This window comes from Armigeres subalbatus, chromosome 2 (assembly GCF_024139115.2).
Source record: "Armigeres subalbatus isolate Guangzhou_Male chromosome 2, GZ_Asu_2, whole genome shotgun sequence".
Taxonomy (NCBI): domain Eukaryota; kingdom Metazoa; phylum Arthropoda; class Insecta; order Diptera; family Culicidae; genus Armigeres; species Armigeres subalbatus.
Genome location: NC_085140.1, coordinates 101,929,609 through 101,949,200, shown reverse-complemented (window position 1 = coordinate 101,949,200; position 19,592 = coordinate 101,929,609). Strand labels below are relative to the sequence as shown.

General features: G+C 47.3%; 1 protein-coding gene across 7 annotated transcripts in view; it reads left to right on the top strand.

Moving 5' to 3' along the window:
• Positions 1-16,170, top strand: part of LOC134210527 (zinc transporter foi) — an 84,589-nt gene extending 68,419 nt beyond the window's left edge. For all 7 annotated transcript variants that reach the window (XM_062686569.1, XM_062686565.1, XM_062686567.1 and 4 more), the window contains 3 exons: positions 8,696-9,427; positions 9,515-11,116; positions 15,035-16,170. In XM_062686569.1, the coding sequence (XP_062542553.1) occupies positions 8,936-9,427; positions 9,515-11,116; positions 15,035-15,184 (2,244 nt within the window). In that variant the 5' untranslated portion in view covers positions 8,696-8,935 and the 3' untranslated portion in view covers positions 15,185-16,170. The remainder of the gene's footprint in view (positions 1-8,695; positions 9,428-9,514; positions 11,117-15,034) is intronic.
• The last annotated feature ends 3,422 nt before the right edge of the window (positions 16,171-19,592 follow it).

The following is a 19,592-nucleotide window of genomic DNA, read 5'->3' as shown; positions in this document are numbered from 1 at the left end:
CTTCAATTTTCTTCCGGATTGGATTCCATTTAAAGTTATTTGATTCAGATTCATCGAATAGAAAGCGAATCTCCTTCGAATAGTAGAATAACTCCCATTGCTCTTCACTTGAATCGCCTACGTCGCTTGATGTTTCAACCAGCATAATAAGTGTGTAGATTTTAGGTACCGTACGTTATCGTCACTATACCAAAAAATCAACCGGTCCGTCACGCAATCGCGCAATTTTCGTTGTTTGATCAAAGCATTGATACCTACCGAAATACTCATTGCGCGCACGAAACATTGTTGGTGAGCTTTTGGTGAAGTTCGAGGACCTGCCTACGGGGACGTGCCGCGTGACGTACCTTGCGCTTGAAAACTACGGTGCGACTCGTGTTTCGTTGCAATGCCACTTGTAATTGACCTAGGTTTTTTTGATCCCGAACTGACATTGATGCAGTGTGGGAAGGATTTCGTTCTACATTGAGCTGACGCGCCAGTCAATGTCAAAGGTTTGGAAGAGCTGGAACGCGTTCAGTTCATACGGTGAGTTGAGTACTAGTTGAGCTGCTAGTTTCGGTGAAATCATGCGATACTTTAAGTAACGATACATCAAAGTGAATGATTGGGATATTTGTATTCAATCAATGATTCAGTTCTATTTTTATTGGAAATCACAAAATATACACCAGAAACACTAAGTGTGGAACCGTGTATTCGATCAACCCACAGTGATTGAAAAAAAACCGTATCAAATTGTTTGTATTACTTACTTATAAATAATTGCATATTCGTCAAAGGCAACAATACGTCATATGATTTACAAAACACGAAGCGTGCAAAGAACACAGAACAACGTAACAAGTGTCAACAACACCTCAATGATAAACACCTGTTGTGACGCGCTTGCCATCGTGAATAGTGGGTCAGTCCAGTCCGGTGAACGGATTGAGAATTATTCGTCACAGAAGCATTATACAGTAGTAAATACCCATTGGGGGGGGAGGGGTTGCCCTGTAGGTTGGTAGGATTGTAACAAAACAAGAAGGGTATTTTGACATCGCCACATCTGCATTGTGAGTATTGTTGGGCTGTGGTGGACGACGAGCTAAAAAGGTGTACCAGACCAGCTTTAGGGTTGTCGGTTGGTAGGCAATTATTCTGGCTCGTGGATAAGCTATTATCAGCGGTGTGAAATAACTGGAGCATGAAAGAAGCGAAATAATATGCATCAGCCATCGTGGTGCAGTGGTATGGTGGTTGGTTTACGTTCGGGATGGTAACATAGGTAAATGATGCTTGCGACACAAAAGCGACTATTACGGTATGATTTATAAGAGTAAGCTTGTACCGGCAGATACAGATAACTGGGCTGGTCTGACGATATGTATGCTATTTTTATCATTAACGATTATTTTAATCTTCTGGATGGAACTTAATGTTCCAAATGTTCAAAATTCGAGTTTTTCTTTGATTATCACCAAATCTTGGGAGAGTAAAAAGAAATAATTATTATTTAATATTAGGCGAACCTAGGCCTTAACCCAGCCTGCACGGCCCTAGAGTCGACAGTTTTTCGCATAAAAACCCAAGCTTTCTTCATTTCTTCTAAATTCTTCGCTACTTTAGGTCGTTTTAGAAGGTGCTCCTCAGTAATGGCCCAGTATTATTTTCATTATTCATGGGTGTTTTGGATGGTCGATTTGCAGCACAGCGATGGTACTGGCTGAATCAGTCAGGACTAGGACCGGCTTGTCGGAGGGAGTGCTAGCGGCAATAAACAGATCTGCGGTTTCTGCTGAGAAGACGCTGCATTGTTCAGACACGCTTTCCGACACTATTAGGTTGTTCTTAGTAACGCCTAAGCCGACTCCTTGCCTCGAAAAAGAACCATCAGTGTAGCGGTACTCGTGGTTCTTAACTCGGTGTCAGGTCGGCGACCGATCTTCGTAGAGCTGCAGACTCCTCGCTCCGTGACAGTTGACTCCAGTCACTGGGGGATGGAGGCTGACGCCGGCCATCGTATGCAGAATTCGATTCCCTTGAACAAGGAGAGGGATCCTGAGGGCTCCGGATGTGGCTGAAGCGTATGCTGCGGCTTTTTGGCCACCACACGATGGCGATATGGGAAGACGCAGCCAGCCTGATGCTGGGTCATTAGGCCGAATGGCCTTTAGGCCGAATGAGCACTGGGGAGTGAGAAGTGACTAGTGCGAAGTGAGGAAGAAGTAGAACGGAAGAAGAAAATAAAAGAAAAAGAAGAAGTAAGAAGGAAGAAGAAAAATGGAAAAAGGAGGAAAAAGTAAGAAGGAAGAAAGAAGAAGGAAGAAGGGAGAAAAAAGAAGAAAAGAAAGAAGAAGAAAGAAGGAATAAAGAATAGGGAAGAAGGAAGAAAAGAGAGGGGAGAATGAAGAAGGAATATGGAAGAAGGAGGAAGGAAGAAGGAGGAAGGAAGAAGGAAGATGGAAGAAGGAAGAAGAAAGAAGGAAGAAGGTAGTAGGAAGAAGAAAGAAGGGAGAATGAAGGAAGGATGAAGAAAGAAGAAGAAATAAAGAATAAGGAATAAAGGAAGATGGAAGAAGGGAAGGAAGAAGAAGGAAGAAGGAAGAAAGAAGAAAAAAGAAAAAAAGAAGGAAGAAGGTAGATACAAGAAGGGGGAAGGAAGAAGGGGTAAGGTGAAGAAAGAACTTCTCATTTTTTACTTTATGCTTCTTTTTGCTAATTCGGCCTAATGACCGTTCGGCCTAATGACCTTCGGCCAAATGGCCTTCGGCCTAATACCCTGACACCGTATGCTGAGTATGCTGTTAATCAACACTTGCCAGATACGATACCGAGTAGCCCTGTAATTTGTCCTATGTGGTATTGATAAGGTTTCAATAAGATTAATCCTCGATTTGCTCGGTTTGACCGCTTGGAAGTGTGGGACGAAAGACAGTCCTCGGTCGATGGAAACTCCGAGGACCTTGATGAGTTTCCGGTTTGGATTCGGCTGCCCATTAATCTTGAAATTGGGGCCGGAGAGACGGTGCCGCCAGTTGCACATATACCCGTGGACACTTTTCCCGGCCGACATGGTGAAAACGACCGGCGAGGCCCACCAATGAACTGCACTAACTGCTGCTTGGATTCAGATACGCGTTCGTGCCGAAGTGTCTCCGACGACCACAAGTAGGATGTCGTCCGCGTAGACAAAAACGTAGATGTTCTTTGGTAGGTGATCATCAGAATAGAGCCCTGCCAGAACCATCAGAATAGACCCCTGCCAGACTCCTATTTCCTCCTGGTATGTCCTCAAAGCAAGTCCTGGTGTTAGGTGGGACGCTAAACAGCCCTGACACGACGGCCCTCCGACAAGACAGGAGGTTTGCGCAGGCCCAATAAGCCGCCTTTTTAAAACAACTATTACGAACGACATAGAAGATAATACGACTCGATACAATCGGCAACGACCTAGGCGACGAATAAAGGATCACGATTGGAAGCTTGGAACATGGAACTGTAAGTCGCTAGGCTTCGCAGGTTGCGACAGGATAATCTACGATGAATTACATCCCCGCAACTTCGATGTCGTAGCGCTGCAGGAAATCTGCTGCACAGGACAGAAAGTGTGGAAAAGCGGGAATCGAGTGGCTACCTTCTACCAAAGCTGTGGCACCACCAACGAGCTGGGAACCGGCCCACACGAAGGGAGATCCGACGACGAGAAAGAAGCGTTCTATGCGCAGCTGGAGCAGACATACGACAACGGCCAACGATGCATAAACTTTGCAGCCTCCCGCGGAATGGTAGTCCGAAGCACTTTCTTCCCCCGCAAGAATATCCACAAGGCCACATGGAAATCACCTAATCAAGTAACGGAAAACCAAATCGACCACGTTCTAATCGACGGTGAATTCTTCTCCGACATCACGAACGTACGCACCTACCGCAGTGCGAATATTGAATCCGACCACTACCTCGTCGCAGTATGTCTGCTCAAAACTCTCGACGGTGATCAACACGCGTTGGAGTCGTCCGCCGCGGCTTAACATTGGGCGGTTACAAGACGGTAGACTAGCCCAAGACTACGCGCAGCAGCTGGAAGTGGCACTCCCAACGGAAGAGCAGCTAGGCGCAGCATCTCTTGAAGATGACTGGAGAGATATTCGATCCGCCATTGGAAGCACCGCAACCGCTGCACTAGGCACGGTGGCTCCGGATCAGAGAAACGACTGGTATGACGGCGAATGTGAGCAGTTAGTTGAGGAGAAGAATGCAGCATGGGCGAGATTGCTGCAACACCGCACGAGGGCGAACGAGGCACGATACAAACGGGTGCGGAACAGACAAAACTCGATTTTCCGGAGGAAAAAGCGTCAGCAGGAAGATCGAGACCGTGGAGAGACGGAGGAACTGTACCGCGCTAATAACGCTAATAACGCACGAAAGTTCTATGAGAAGTTGAACCGTTCACGTAAGGGCCACGTGCCGCAGCCCGATATGTGTAAGGAAATAAACGGGAACCTTCTTACGAACGAGCGTGAGGTGATCCAAAGGTGGCGGCAGCACTACGAAGAGCACCTGAATGGCGATATGGCAGACAACGGTGGCGGTATGGTAATGAACCTTGGAGCACGCACGCAGGACATGCGACTTCCGGCTCCGAATCTCCAGGAAACCCAGGAGGAGATTGGCCGGCTGAAAACAACAAAGCCCCTGGAGTTGACCAACTACCAGGAGAGCTGTTTAAACACGGTGGTGAGGCACTGGCTAGAGCGCTGCACTGGGTGATTACCAAGGTTTGGGAGGATGAGGTTCTGCCGCAGGAGTGGATGGAAGGTGTCGTGTGTCCCATCTACAAAAAGGGCGATAAGCTGGAATGTAGCAACTACCGCGCAATCACATTGCTGAACGCCGCCTACAAGGTACTCTCCCAAATTTTATGCCGCCGACTAACACCAATTGCAAGAGAGTTCGTGGGGCAGTACCAGGCGGGTTTATGGGTGAACGCTCTACCACAGACCAGGTGTTCACCATACGTCAGGTATTGCAGAAATGCCGCGAATACAACGTGCCCACACATCATCTATTTATCGACTTCAAAGCCGCATATGATACAATCGATCGGGACCAGCTATGGCAGCTAATGCACGAAAACGGATTTCCGGATAAACTGATACGGTTGATCAAGGCGACGATGGATCGGGTGATGTGCGTAGTTAAAGTTTCAGGGGCATTCTCGAGTCCCTTCGAAACCCGTAGAGGGTTACGGCAAGGTGATGGTCTTTCGTGTCTGCTATTCAACATCGCTTTGGAAGGAGTAATACGAAGGGCAGGGATTGACACGAGTGGTACGATTTTCACGAAGTCCGTCCAGTTATTTGGTTTCGCCGACGACATTGATATCATGGCACGTAACTTTGAGAGGATGGAGGAAGCCTACATCAGACTGAAAAGCGAAGCTAAACGGATTGGACTAGTCATCAACACGTCGAAGACAAAGTACATGATAGGAAGAGGCTCAAGAGAGGAAAATGTGAGCCACCCACCACGAGTTTCTATCGGTGGTGACGAAATCGAGGTGGTTGAAGAATTCGTGTACTTGGGCTCACTGGTGACTGCCGATAACGATACCAGCAGAGAAATTCGGAGACGCATAGTGGCTGGAAATCGTACGTACTTTGGACTCCGCAAGACGCTCCGTTCGAATAGAGTTCGCCGCCGTATCAAACTGACTATCTACAAAACGCTTATAAGACCGGTAGTTCTCTACGGACACGAGACCTGGACGATGCTCGTGGAGGACCAACGCGCACTGGGAGTTTTCGAAAGGAAAGTGTTGCGTACCATCTATGGTGGGGTGCAGATGGCGGACGGTACGTGGAGGAGGCGAATGAACCACGAGTTGCATCAGCTGTTGGGAGAACCATCCATTGTTCACACCGCGAAAATCGGAAGATTGCGGTGGGCCGGGCACTTAGTCAGAATGTCGGACAGTAATCCGGTGAAAATGGTTCTCGACAATGATCCGACGGGAACAAGAAGGCGAGGTGCACAGCGGGCAAGGTGGATCGATCAGGTGGAGGACGATTTGCGGACCCTCCACAGACTGCGTGGTTGGCGAAGTGCAGCCATGGACCGAGCTGAATGGAGAAGTCTTTTATGTGCAGCACAGGCCACTCCGGCCTTAGTCTGGTGATAAAAAGAAATGTCCTCAAAGCAGAGTTGCAAGAAAAATGGATAGAAAAAAACCGGATTTTTTTTTTAATGATTTCTCCAGTAATTCCTTAGGTAATTACTTTGGAAACTCTAGGGAGAAATTCGTTGCATTTCATCGAAATTTCCCTCAGAAATTCCGTCAGAACCTTCTTCAGGAATGCATTTGGAAGTTCCTTTAGGAAATCTTTCAGAGGTTCCCTCGTAAATCCTTCTAGCAACCCTTCCGGAAATCCGTTTATACCTCCGGAAATTGCTTTAGAAATTCATTTAGGATGACAATTTCTTTAAAAAAAACATTAAAAAATTCTTTAGGATCTCCATCGGAAACTATTTCATAACTAAATAAAAAAAATTCTAGAAGAACTCCATCATAATTGATTTTCTGAAAGAATCCTTCAACGGAATTCCTGTAGGAATTTTATATTTTTTTCGTGGCTGGAATTCGTGGAAAGGTTTATCGAAAGTATTTCTGGTGGGTTTTTGGGACGAATTTTTAAATGAATTCTTAAAGGAAAACCTGAAAAAACTTTCGGTAAGAAGTTCTTAAGGTACTTCCCTAAAAATTCCTAAAAGAATTCCCGGTTTCCTAAAAAAATCGGTTGCGGGTAGCCACTTACTGATTCCAGTGATGCAAAACATTCCCCGAGAGTATTGGCCACCTACGACGGGTCAGAGAAAGTACGGTTTTGTGCATTGACTTTCCTTCATAGCTCGGCGGCGAGTTGGGCCGGATTAAAGGAGTCAAGATGGAGTCAAGGAAGTCCTCCCATTGCTTTCTTTTGGCGTCTTGGATAATTGTACGACATTCGTAGTGTTTTGCTTGTAGTTGGCCTTGCCTTATTTGGCTGTCCAGGGGGAAGCCTCGGAGTGCCTTCCTCCTGACTTTGACGGCTCGACGCGTCTCACCCGACTACCAACGAAGAGCTCTTCTTTCAGGCCGAGTACTGGTTTGAGGAATGGAAGAATCAGCGGCGTCAACGGCGACCTTGGAGAAGTCGAAGAGCGTTAGCGGGGTGCTTCTTTGTATCGCGCATCGAATGTTGCTACCGAATGATTCCCAGTCAGCGGCATCATAACGCCATCGAGGCCTCTTAGTGACAGCGGAGGGAGGGGCATTCGTAGTGACCTGGATTGGGTAGTGGTTACTTCCGTAGAGGTCAGGGAAGAAAAGGCAATGGTCACATCAATTGCGGAGGCCAAGAGGCCATTGAAAAAGGTAGGGGTACCATCATTGAGGGGAACGAGATCGGCCTCCTAGAAAGTCTCGAGTAAGGCGGCGCCACGAGGATCAGATCCTATACCACCCTGAGTCGGATGTTGGGCATTTATGTCGCCCACAAGGGGAGAAGGAAAGAGCTAATGATACTACTCACCTTTTGCTTATTGACGGAGATTGCTCCGTTGGGGAGGTAAACATTCACTACACCGATGAGAATGCTTCCTCGGAGTCGCTAATCTAGAAGACATCAAAGAGGACCTCCCAAAGCATCTCTATCGCAACAGAGTGCCGGATATTTGACCCTACCTTACATATCCCCTTTCATTTCCCTTGCAGGAAACGATCCAAAGAAGCGGAGGAAACACGATTGACCCCTTGGAAGGCAATGGTCCAGGATAAACTGTTGTTCCTCAACAGTTCTAGGTTTGGAAAGTTGTTCCAGAAACCATTGAGGTTCCACTGAAGGCAGAAATTGACCTCCGGTGGAAGCGTAGGAGTTGAAAAGGAAGCGGGAGTATTCTTTGATTCCAAATCTGACACGGGTAGGGGCGATGATATCTCTGATCGATGGGGAAGAGAGCGCTTTGGGAGTCCATTTGGAACTCCCAACAGAGCGCTGTGATGGGTTGGGGAGTCTTGATTGGTCGGGCCAAGGTGGCGTTTGGGTCCATAAGCGGGACGAGCTGGCCAAAATTGTGGAAAATGCTGGTAGTGGTAGGTCTTACCATCCGGATTGGAGTACCCGGGGAGGAACGCTGTATCTGTTGGGACTTATGACCTGAGTTGGTGTTCCCAGGGTGCCTAAAAGCGGCTTATATGACTTAGCGCCCAAAAAGATAAGTTCGTTGGGCCCGTGGAAGCTCGTTGTACTTACAGCGTTCAGGCTTTTTACAGTTTGCTTGTACTGCAGAGTGGATTCGCTTGCTTCCCTCGGAGTCATCCGGAGAAACAGCGACTTGATGCCTTGCCCTTGGGATAATGCGTCCCTCTTCCGTCTATCTCCAAGGTTCCGGTCAATAAAAATCTTGAAGCAGGTTATGGTTCACCTTTTAAATTCGTTAGAAATTGAAAAATATGAAGTAAAATGCCCTTGAATTTATTAAAAAAAATGAAAGTTTGCTAGTTTTAGGACAAAATCTCTTTTCCAGCCAATTTACACAGCACAAACATTTTACTGGAATGTGATATCAAATCATAAAGTTCACTTAATGTACTGAATGATAAAGTATAATAGAATGTTATTAGAATTTCAAAAAATCTAATAAAACTATTCCTCTCTTTCCTTTTTTACAGACATTCTTATTCTACGACACCATCTATCATAGAAGCTCCATGGAAACATCAACTCACTCTCCAGAAGGATAGAGTTGGTAGGAGTCGTCACTAGTGAAACCCGCTGTGTAACAGCTTGCACGACCCCTCGCAGTCTGCCAGCCAAGAAGTAACAAATTCCTTACTGCTGCCGACTTGGATCAGAAAGAGCACCCCGCGACGGCAGTCGTCAGTCTGGCTCGTTCCGTTGGTGGCAGCAAAATGGCACGGCACATCATGGCGGTGTGTGTCGTGTGCTTACTGTGTGCCGATCATCTACCCTGCAAGCAGCACGATGCCGATTCCGGGTCGGAACCCCGGCTATCGGGTGGTAGCACATTTTCGACAGTAGCAGCGATGAATTCCATCTTCCGCAGGCCGGATACCGTTGCGCCAGGAAAGGTGCACTTGGTGAAGCGACATACCCACGATCACGACCATCACCATCATGGTGGTGGACACGATCACGATCATGATGACGAGGATGATGATCGGACGGCGGAGGTTCGCGATAAGTTGGACACATTTATGGTGTCCATATTTAAGGAGTTTGGTGATCCCACATCCATGACGATGGATGTGGCAGGATTCGAGAACATGATGAAGCGGTTGAACATGTACCGATTGGTGACGGAACGGATTGGTGGAAGTGGTAGCAGTAGCAGTTTAGTGACTTCGTCAGCCCACGATCGGGACGCAGATAGTGATGATGCGGTAAGTTTAATTCTTAGCAGCTTGAATCAATATAAACATTTTTTTTATCTATTGATGAAATAATCAAAAAATGCCTTCTGTTTTCAGTGCATCAACAGTGTCGCATTTGTTAAGCGGATAGCAATCCCCAAACCACTGGCAATGGCCACGACGGGACCAGCGGAAAGACTCTCTCAAAACAATTATGATAGTGCGGCTAGCACCAATACCAGTAGCAGCAGTAGTAACAAATCCAATACCACCGTCAGTGTCGGTGGTAGCAGTAGTAATAGCACTGTTCCTAGTGAAAGGACACCTTCCACGAAATCTAATGGGAGTAGTAACGGTAGCATCACGAGCGAACTAGATCGGTTGAAGGCGTCAATCCGGCTGGATCGGGATGATCTGTTCAACATCTGTCCGATTCTTTTGGCACAACTTGCCTCGAAAACGTCACGACAGCGAGCCGGATGTATCGACCCGACCGTGGTTCCGGAGCTGGCCAGTTTGGCCACCGAAGCATCGCTGTATCCCTCAAAGGAACACGTTGGTGAGCAGGGTGACAGCACGATCGAATTGTCGGTTTGGATCTACTCCACGCTGGCAGTGCTGGGTGTTAGTTTATGTGGTTTGCTGGGCGTGGCTGTGATACCTTGCATGGATAAGCATTTCTACCAGCATGCGATACAGTTTCTAGTGGCACTGGCTGTGGGGACACTTTGCGGGGACGCTCTGCTTCACTTACTCCCCCACGCCATGATGGCTACAACGATGAAAAATTCCCACGACGAAATGATGTTCAAGGGACTGGCTGCCGTGGGGGGAATCGTTTTCTTCTACTTTATGGAGCGCTTCCTGACAGTCGTAGCTGAATGGTACAAACACCAGGAAAAGAAGGACAAACCTTCTTCGCGGGTGAGGGTGATGCGTGAACCCGAGTCCAGCTCGTTGCAAATAGCCGGCAGTGGCGAAAAGCAGTGCAAACACAAGTACAGTTCCTATCCCTATTGCTACGATGAGATCGCAACGGAAACCAAGGACGATCATCACGAGCACAACCACATGGAGAACCATCTCCACAACAATCACAACAACGCATCGGCCAAGTGTGCTAACAACCATAGCGCCGTTGATCATGGCGGAGAGCACACCGGAGATTACGTCAGTCTCCATCACATCAGTTCCAAGGACGATTCCACCAACCAGGACAATAACACGGTTTCCACCAATTTGGACGATGCATCGATCGAAAGTGAATCCACTAAGCCGAAGATGCAAGCCGAAAACTACACCATCATCTTGCGGGAGCATGAAACGAAGCACCACGGACACACCCACATGCACGGTCATGTTCATTCGCCGCCGGGATCGCTGTCTGCGGTAGCCTGGATGGTCATCATGGGCGACGGGCTGCACAACTTCACCGACGGTATGACCATCGGAGCGGCGTTCGCGAACAACATTGCCGGCGGGTTCTCGACGGCCATTGCCGTCTTTTGTCACGAACTTCCGCACGAGCTGGGAGATTTTGCGGTGCTGCTGAAGGCGGGCATGTCCGCCCGGGATGCCGTGTACTACAACTTGCTGTCATCGATTCTGAGCTTTATTGGCGTTATAATCGGCATCGTGATTGGGCATCAACCGGAGGCTTCGGCCTGGGTGTTTTCCGTGGCGGCTGGACTGTTCCTGTACATTGCACTGGTGGACATGGTAAGTTGGATGTTGGTTTATTGGTTTACTGGCGTTTTTAAATCAGGGGTTTCTATTTTTTCGCTGTAAATGAAAATAAGCATAACTCATGAGATATATGAAAAACGGACCTCTCCAGAAAGCTGTGGGAATTTTTTTTGAGTCCCAGTTAAGTTTATTTTTTAGCATCCTATAAAACTTTAAATACTTTTGGAGGCTTACTAGCCTCTTGAACAGAGACTTCCGAGGTCATGCAGCCAGGCTTCCGAGCCTCTAAAAGAGACTTCCGAACCTCTGGAAAAAAGCCTCTTGGAATGATGCTTCCGAACCTCTTGGAAGGATGCTTCCGAGCCTCATGGAAGGAAGCTTCCGGGCCTCTTGGAAGGAGGCTTCCGAGCTTCTTGGAAGGAGGCTTCCATGCCTATTGGAAGGAGGCTTCCGAGCCTCTTGAAAGGAGGCTTCCGAGCCTCTTGAAAGGAGGCTTCCGAGCCTCTTGAAAGGAGGCATCCGAGCCTCTTGAAAGGAAGCTTCCGAGCCTCTTGAAAGGAAGCTTCCGAGCCTCTTGAAAGGAGGCTTCCGAGCCTCTTGAAAGAAGGCTTCCGAGCCTCTAGAAAGGAGGCTTCCGAGCCTCTAGAAAGGAGGCTTCCGAGCTTCTAGAAAGGAGGCTTCCGAGCCTCTAGAAAGGAGGTTTCCGAGCCTCTTGAACGGAGGCTTCCGAGCCTCTTGAAAGGTGGCTTCCGAACCTCTTGAAAGGAGGCTTCCGAGCCTCTTGAAAGGAGGCTTCCGAGCCTCTTGAAAGGAGGCTTCCGACCCTCTTGAAAGGAGGCTCCCGAGCCTCTTGAAAGGAGGCTTCCGAGCCTCTTGAAAGGAGGCTTCCGAGCCTCTTGAAAGGAGGCTTCCGAGCCTCTTGAAAGGAGGCTTCCGAGTCTCTTGAAAAGAGGCCTCCGAGCCTCTTGAAAGGAGGCTTCCGAGCCTCTTGAAAGGAGGCTTCCGAGCCTCTTGAAAGGTGGCTTCCGAGCCTCTTGAAAGGTGGCTTCCGAGTCTCTTGAAAGGAGGCTTCTGAGCCTTTTGAAAGGAGGCCTCCGGGCCTCTTGAAAGGAGGCTTCTGAGCCGTTTGAAAGGAGGCTTCCGAGCCTCTTGAAAGGAAGCCTCCGGGTCTCTTGAAAGGAGGCTTCTGAGCCGTTTGAAAGGAGGCTTCCGAGCCTCTTTAAAGGAGGCTTCCAAGCCTATTGAAAGGAGGCTTTTGAGCCTTATGAAAGGAGGCTTCTGAGCCTCTTGAAAGAAGGTTTCTGAGCCTCTTGAAAGAAGGCTTCTGAGCCTCTTGAAAGGAGGCTTCTGAGCCTCTTGAAAGGAGGCTTCTGAGCCTCTTGAAAGGAGGCTTCTGAGCCTCTTGAAAGGAGGCTTCTGAGCCTCTTGAAAGGAGGCTTCTGAGCCTCTTGAAAGGAGGCCTGAGCCTCTTGAAAGGAGGCTTCTGAGCCTCTTGAAAGGAGGCTCTGAGCCTCTTGAAAGGAGGCTTCTGAGCCTATTGAAAGGAGGCTTCTGAGCCTCTTTAAAGGAGGCTCTGAGCCTCTTGAAAGAAGGCTTCCTGAGCCTCTTGAAAGAAGGCTCTGAGCCTCTTGAAAGGAGGCTTCCTGAGCCTCTTGAAAGGAGGCTTCCTGAGCCTCTTGAAAGGAGGCTCTGAGCCTCTTGAAAGGAGGCTTCTGAGCCTCTTGAAAGGAGGCTCTGAGCCTCTTGAAAGGAGGCTTCCTGAGCCTCTTGAAAGGAGGCCTGAGCCTCTTGAAAGGAGGCTTTCGAGTCTCTTGAAAGGAGGCTTTTGAGCTTCTTGGAAGGAGGCTTTTGAGCCTCTTTAAAGGAGGCTTCTGAGCCTCTTGAAAGGAGGCCTGAGCTCTCTGAAAGGAGGCTTCTGAGCCTCTTGAAAGGAGGCCTTGAGCCTCTTGAAAGGAGGCTCTGAGCCTCTTGAAAGGAGGCTTCCTGAGCCTCTTGAAAGGAGGCTTCCTGGAGCCTCTTGAAAGGAGGCTTCTGAGCCTCTTGAAAGGAGGCTCTGAGCTTCTTGAAAGGAGGCTTCTGAGCCTCTTGAAAGGAGGCTTCTGAGCCTCTTGAAAGGAGGCTTGAGCCTCTTGAAAGGAGGCTTTGAGCCTCTTGAAAGGAGGCCTGAGCCTCTTGAAAGGAGGCTCTGAGCCTCTTGAAAGGAGGCTTCTGAGCCTCTTGAAAGGAGGCTTCCTGAGCCTCTTGAAAGGAGGCTTGAGCCTCTTGAAAGGAGGCTTCTGAGCCTCTTGAAAGGAGGCTTCTGAGCCTCTTGAAAGGAGGCTTGAGCCTCTTGAAAGGAGGCTTCTGAGCCTCTTGAAAGGAGGCTTCCTGAGCCTCTTGAAAGGAGGCTTCCTGAGCCTCTTGAAAGGAGGCTTCTGAGCCTCTTGAAAGGAGGCTTCCTGAGCCTCTTGAAAGGAGGCTTCCGATCCTCTTGAAAGGAGGCTTCTGAGCCTCTTGAAAGGAGGCTTCTGAGCCTCTTGAAAGGAGGCTCTGAGCCTCTTGAAAGGAGGCTTCTGAGCCTCTTGAACGGAGGCTTCCTGAGCCTCTTGAAAGGAGGCTTCCAGCCTCTTGAAAGGAGGCTTTGAGCTCTTGAAAGGAGGCTTCTGAGCCTCTTGAAAGGAGGCTTCTGAGCCTCTTGAAAGGAGGCTTCTGAGCCTCTTGAAAGGAGGCTTCCGAGCCTCTTGAAAGGAGGCTTCCGAGCCTCTTGAAAGGAGGCTTCCGAGCCTCTTGAAAGGAGGCTTCCGAGCCTCTTGAAAGGAGGCTTCCGAGCCTCTTAAAAGGAGGCTTCCGAGCCACGTGGAAGGAGGCTTCGGAGCCACTTGGGAGAAGGCTTCCGAGCCTCTTTGTAGGAAGCTTCCGAGCCTTCCGAGCCTATTGAAAGGAGGCTTCCGAGCCTCTTGAAAGGAGGCTTCCGAGCCTCTTGAAAGGACGCTTCTGAGCTTCTTGAAAGGAGGCTTTCAGTCTCTTGAAAGGATGCTTCATAGCCTCTTGAAAGTAGGCTTCCTGAGCTTCTTGAAAGGAGGCTTCTGAGCTCTCTTGAAAGGAGGCTTCTGAGCCTCTTGAAAGGAGGCTTCTGAGCCTCTTGAAAGGAGGCTTGAGGCCTCTTGAAAGAAGGCTTGAGCTCTTGAAAGGAGGCTCTGAGCTCTGAAAGGAGGCTTCCGAGCCTCTTGAAAGGAGGCTTCCGAGCCTCTTAAAAGGAGGCTTCCGAGCCACGTGGAAGGAGGCTTCGGAGCCACTTGGGAGAAGGCTTCCGAGCCTCTTTGTAGGAAGCTTCCGAGCCTTCCGAGCCTATTGAAAGGAGGCTTCCGAGCCTCTTGAAAGGAGGCTTCCGAGCCTCTTGAAAGGAGGCTTCCGACCCTCTTGAAAGGAGGCTTCCGAGCCTCTTGAAAGGAGGCTTCCGAGCCTCTTGAAAGGAGACTTCCGAGCCTCTTGAAAGGAGGCTTCCGAGCCTCTTGAAAGGAGGTTTCCGAGCCTCTTGAAAGGAGGTTTCCGAGCCTTTTGGAAGGATGCTTCTAAGGGGCCGTACACTAATTACGTAAGCATTTTTTTGGGTTTTTCAACACCCTCTCCCCCCATTACTGCTTACGTAATTAGTGTACGACTCCTAAGCCTCCTGAAGGAAGGCTTCCGGACCTCTTGTAAGAAAGCTTCCGAGCCTCCGCCTTTACGCACTTTTGTCCGAGGTACCCCCTGGGGCCAGCGAAGGCACCCCCAGGGGTACATGTGCCACAGGTTGAGATACGCTACTTCAGGATATATTCGGTCTCTAGTAACAATGATAGTCGAACTAACAATCCTTCCTTTCTTTAATGGCCGTAAGGACGTAATTAACATAGAAAAATGCCTTAAATTTCCCAAATTTGTAGAATGGATAGCAGAAATGAATAACATAACATTTTCGTTCCTTTCCAGATTCCCGAGTTGACGTCCGCCCACGGTACGGAGGACCGTTGTAAAACTTCCGAGTTCCTGTTGCAGTTCTTCGGCATGACATCCGGTTTCGGCATCATGCTTCTGATTGCAATGTACGAGCACGATCTCAAAGAACTGTTCGTTGATTAAATGCACTCACGTTGCTAAACCCACTATAGGACATAGTGGCGCTCCATCTTCACTATTGATTGCAGTCCGCAGTAGCGTTGTGGTACACGGATGCTTCTGCGCCGAAGCCGGATCAAGAGCGCAGTTATTCTTTCGCCGGAGAATTAATAGATTATGAATGCGTGTTTGACTTCGATAACACTTTTGCGGATTATGAAGAAAACGGTCCTTTTGGATAAAGGATCGACATTTTCTACGGAGTTGTATGTACATAGAACGAATACGTGTGTAACGAATTTCAGTTTTGACGTCAAGTAAGCAAAAAGTATTAGATGCGGCTTATCAGTTTTCTAAGATTTTACTTTTTTTTCTAAATTAACCAAAAATTTTATCCTAATTTCTAGCAATTAGCACGTTTTACTATAATTTTAGTTCATTTTCTATGGCCCCTAATAATGTAATTGATTTGGTTTACAGTTTTACACCTAGGTACAAAGCGATTTTAAGCTGGAAAAGAACATTTTCAAAGTCATTCGCACCATCCTCGCTCAACATCTCTTTAAAACAGTGTACTTACTGTTCCAAGTGAAGAGATGTAGTATCTCTTTACACTTTTGCAATTCTCATACAGTTCAGTTTCCACGATCAATCGGAGTTTAGTAGTCGATAGTTTTATACTTTTACGTAGAGATCACCAGCATTTATAAAAAAGGAAAGATGCAACCTTTCTCAGTCTAATTTCATTCTGTCGCACTGCGTTGTTTGTGTAGATTTTAAGTAGGTACGTAACAAATTTTAGTGACCTTTTTTTTGCAAATTGTGTTAACTATGCTAAGTATTAGGGTTGTAGGTCATAGACGACACGAATAAAATAATACATCGTCTCATTTCGAGATGAAGTTAACTTATCTCCATTCAGTCTACACTAACTTGTGTATCATCAGCTGATTTACTTAAGTAAGAGCACAGCCGTAATAAAAAAAAATACATTCGTAAGTAGGATTAAATTTTGGTAGAGTCGTTTTTAATCCGAAAATTCACGTTTGAGCAACCCAAATGACATGCAGAGGAATTTTTTCTCGTATTTGGAATTTATTTATTCAGCATTGGCTAAATTTACTAAATATTAATAATTTTAATTAATAATTGACTAAAGATGTTATATTTTGCTAATCGATCATAGCATTCCATGAATTCAAAACATCCGCTGTCAGTCAATGCTTCATTTCGATACAAATCTCGCGGTGAATAAAAATCACGTTTGTTCCGGAGCGTGCCAATCCTCATGTTAGCCCGTTCCGTCCTACCCATCACTCGTCCCTTGCTCCTCGGAAGCATTCAGCGCCACTGCTTTGGAACTTACGCCAAACCGATGATGCCTCCACCGACGCCTCCGCCGGAAATGAAATGGTTCTACCGAGAAGTTTGGACCGCTTTGCAGCCCAACCTAGACAAGCTGACACCCCGAATGCTATCCCAAGGAGGGTCACCCCGGTCCTGTTCAACGGGTGCTGATCCGAACTCTGGTCCCGGTTCGTCGACATCTGCGGGTTCATGGACTCAACGTCTAGCAAATGTTCGCGACCAGGGACTAAAAATGGCCGAAAAGTACAGACTACGGGAGAAACTGGATTTGGCATTCCAGCAGTACTGTCGGATGGTTCGGGTGGTTAAGGAGTTCTTTTATCAAAAACGCTACCAGCAGATGGGATCGTTGATGATTGAGGGGCTTAAGGGTCTGGAGGACAAGGTTTGCAGCATGCGTGAAGGACGTTCGTTGGGACGTGGTGTCGAAAAATGTCCCCTCGGTGGAAAGGCAGATAACGGTGGCGTAAAATCCGGTGGACCACAAGAAGCCAATGAAGAGAAGAAAATTGTTATCAAGTTGGTTTCCAAGCCGGAAGATAAATCTTGAAGTGAGTTATTTGAGAACAGAAATTATACGATTCTAATGAGACGTATAAAACAATCTCATTATTAAATTACTTAATGAATCAAATTGCCATCTAATAGTTTGAATAAACAGGACAATAACGATATTTTGGATATCTGAATGCAATTTGAAATGTTGACCACATTTATTGGAGAATGGTGCAGAGAGTAACAATAATAAGAAAGATAAAAAATATTTGTATTTTCTTTGAGTATTAGACTAGAGATGTCGGGTGAACAATAGCGTACGGTTCAATTAAGCTCCGACAACCTAAAACTCCCATTCAGCTCCCAGCTCCACCGACGAAATGTCCCCCAACAAGGACAACTTCCCGCAACCGATCGTGACATGTCACTCTGCAGCTATGCGCTCACCATAAGCTAATTGATTGCTGGCGTTTTTGAACGCGCTCGTTCCTTCTCAACATCCTCCTTCCCCTCCCATACTCCCTGGTTATGGCGAACCTTCCTTGTTCTTAGTTCTGGCACATTCTTCCAACGACAGTTTCGGTGGTCGCGTCAAACCGGGGACATACGAACAAAATGTGCTCTGTCTATAGTGTCACGTCCTACAGCCGGGAGAAAACACGTGTCCAAACCTGTTTAGGTGTCACCATCAGTATCCGTATCCTTTTGACTTTTGAGAAGTGGGCCTAGCCAAAGTTCATACTTCCATGGGCCTGATAATCTAGGCCGACACGCCCTCAGTCGAGTTGTCCCACTCCCATTGGTTGCCATTTGGCTATTGCTGATGAATTTTTCCATTAGAAAAAAGCGAGATTCCGTGTGATAAACGCTCTCAGGCCTGGTCCGACGTATCGATGGACTTTCTTGCCGTAAAATCCTCTCCCTCGTGCCGTCTTTGCACTGGTTCGTCGGCACCATATTCATTGCCGGCAACGTCACCACGTTCATTGCTATCCGTTTCACCACGATCACCAACATCCAGAATCGCCAGGTTGCAAACCGCTCTTCGCTTCAGTATCCCAGATGGCGTCTTCACATCTGTCTGTCTTACTACACCGTCCTTTCCCGATTACGTACAAACCACGCGACCACGAATCCATTGGTTGCGAATCTTGCTCGCAACTACCTGAACCAATGCTCCTTCATTGATAGCAGGAACGTCGATGAACCATTTAGACTAGAGGCCTTGATAAGAGAAACGCGGATAGGAAATGTAGCTCTGCCAACACTGCAGCCAATCTTGTTCATCAAAGAACAACACATGAAAAGGAAGAAATGATTTATCCAGGTAAAATTTTACATATCGCTATTTAATGTGTTCACATCACATGACAATCGAATCCAACAAATGAAACAATTGCATTTCATAATCTATCATTGATTTGCGAAACAAATTAAAAATGCATTTAAAATTGGTTCATTCATAAATGGTGTTAAATCGAATTTAGCCGTTTTCAGTATTTGAGCCGATGTTTTGGCTGCTTGACAGGTCTCTTGCTCGATTGGCTGCTGTTTTTTGACGGTTCGATTGGCGGCACATGTCAATCCGCGTTTCTCTTATCAAGGCCTCTAATTTAGACCACCAAGATATTATTGGCAAATACTCAGCGGTCCATCGTTTCCAAAACGAGTCCAGTTTGTTCTGGATCACCTCCCAGCTTCCTCTTAACGCCTTTCTGTCATCCACCGGTGCTTTAACTTAGAGGCCTTGATAAGAGAAACGCGGATTGACATGTGCCGCCAATCGAACCGTCAAAAAACAGCAGCCAATCGAGCAAGAGACCTGTCAAGCAGCCAAAACATCGGCTCAAATACTGAAAACGGCTAAATTCGATTTAACACCATTTATGAATGAACCAATTTTAAATGCATTTTTAATTTGTTTCGCAAATCAATGATAGATTATGAAATGCAATTGTTTCATTTGTTGGATTCGATTGTCATGTGATGTGAACACATTAAATAGCGATATGTAAAATTTTACCTGGATAAATCATTTCTTCCTTTTCATGTGTTGTTCTTTGATGAACAAGATTGGCTGCAGTGTTGGCAGAGCTACATTTCCTATCCGCGTTTCTCTTATCAAGGCCTCTACTTTAACTGGTTTCCGAACTCCACTGGAACTGAGCATCAAAAAATGATTTGGTGTTAGGGATTCTCGACCTTCGTTATCCAGTGGACGTGATTTCATCATATGTTCCGCCTCGGCTAGCATTGTCAGGAATGATTCATCGTCCATCTTGCGTGACTCAGGCAATGTTCCGAGAGCTGTCTTGACGGAGCGGACCTTCCGCTCCCAACATCCACCCATATGCGGGGCTGCCGTTGGATTGAACCGCCATTTTGTCTGAGCGTCCGTGGAAGTGCTACTCAATGTAAGCTTGATGTCTCGCAGTTCGTTTTCAAGCTCCCTCCAAGCTACCCAGCGTTTGACCGCACTGCGGCCGACCAGGTAGGGTCAAAAGTAGTCAATGCCTTTAAACGTAAAGGGACGAAGGAAAGATGTTACGCAGCACTGAGGAAGTTGACT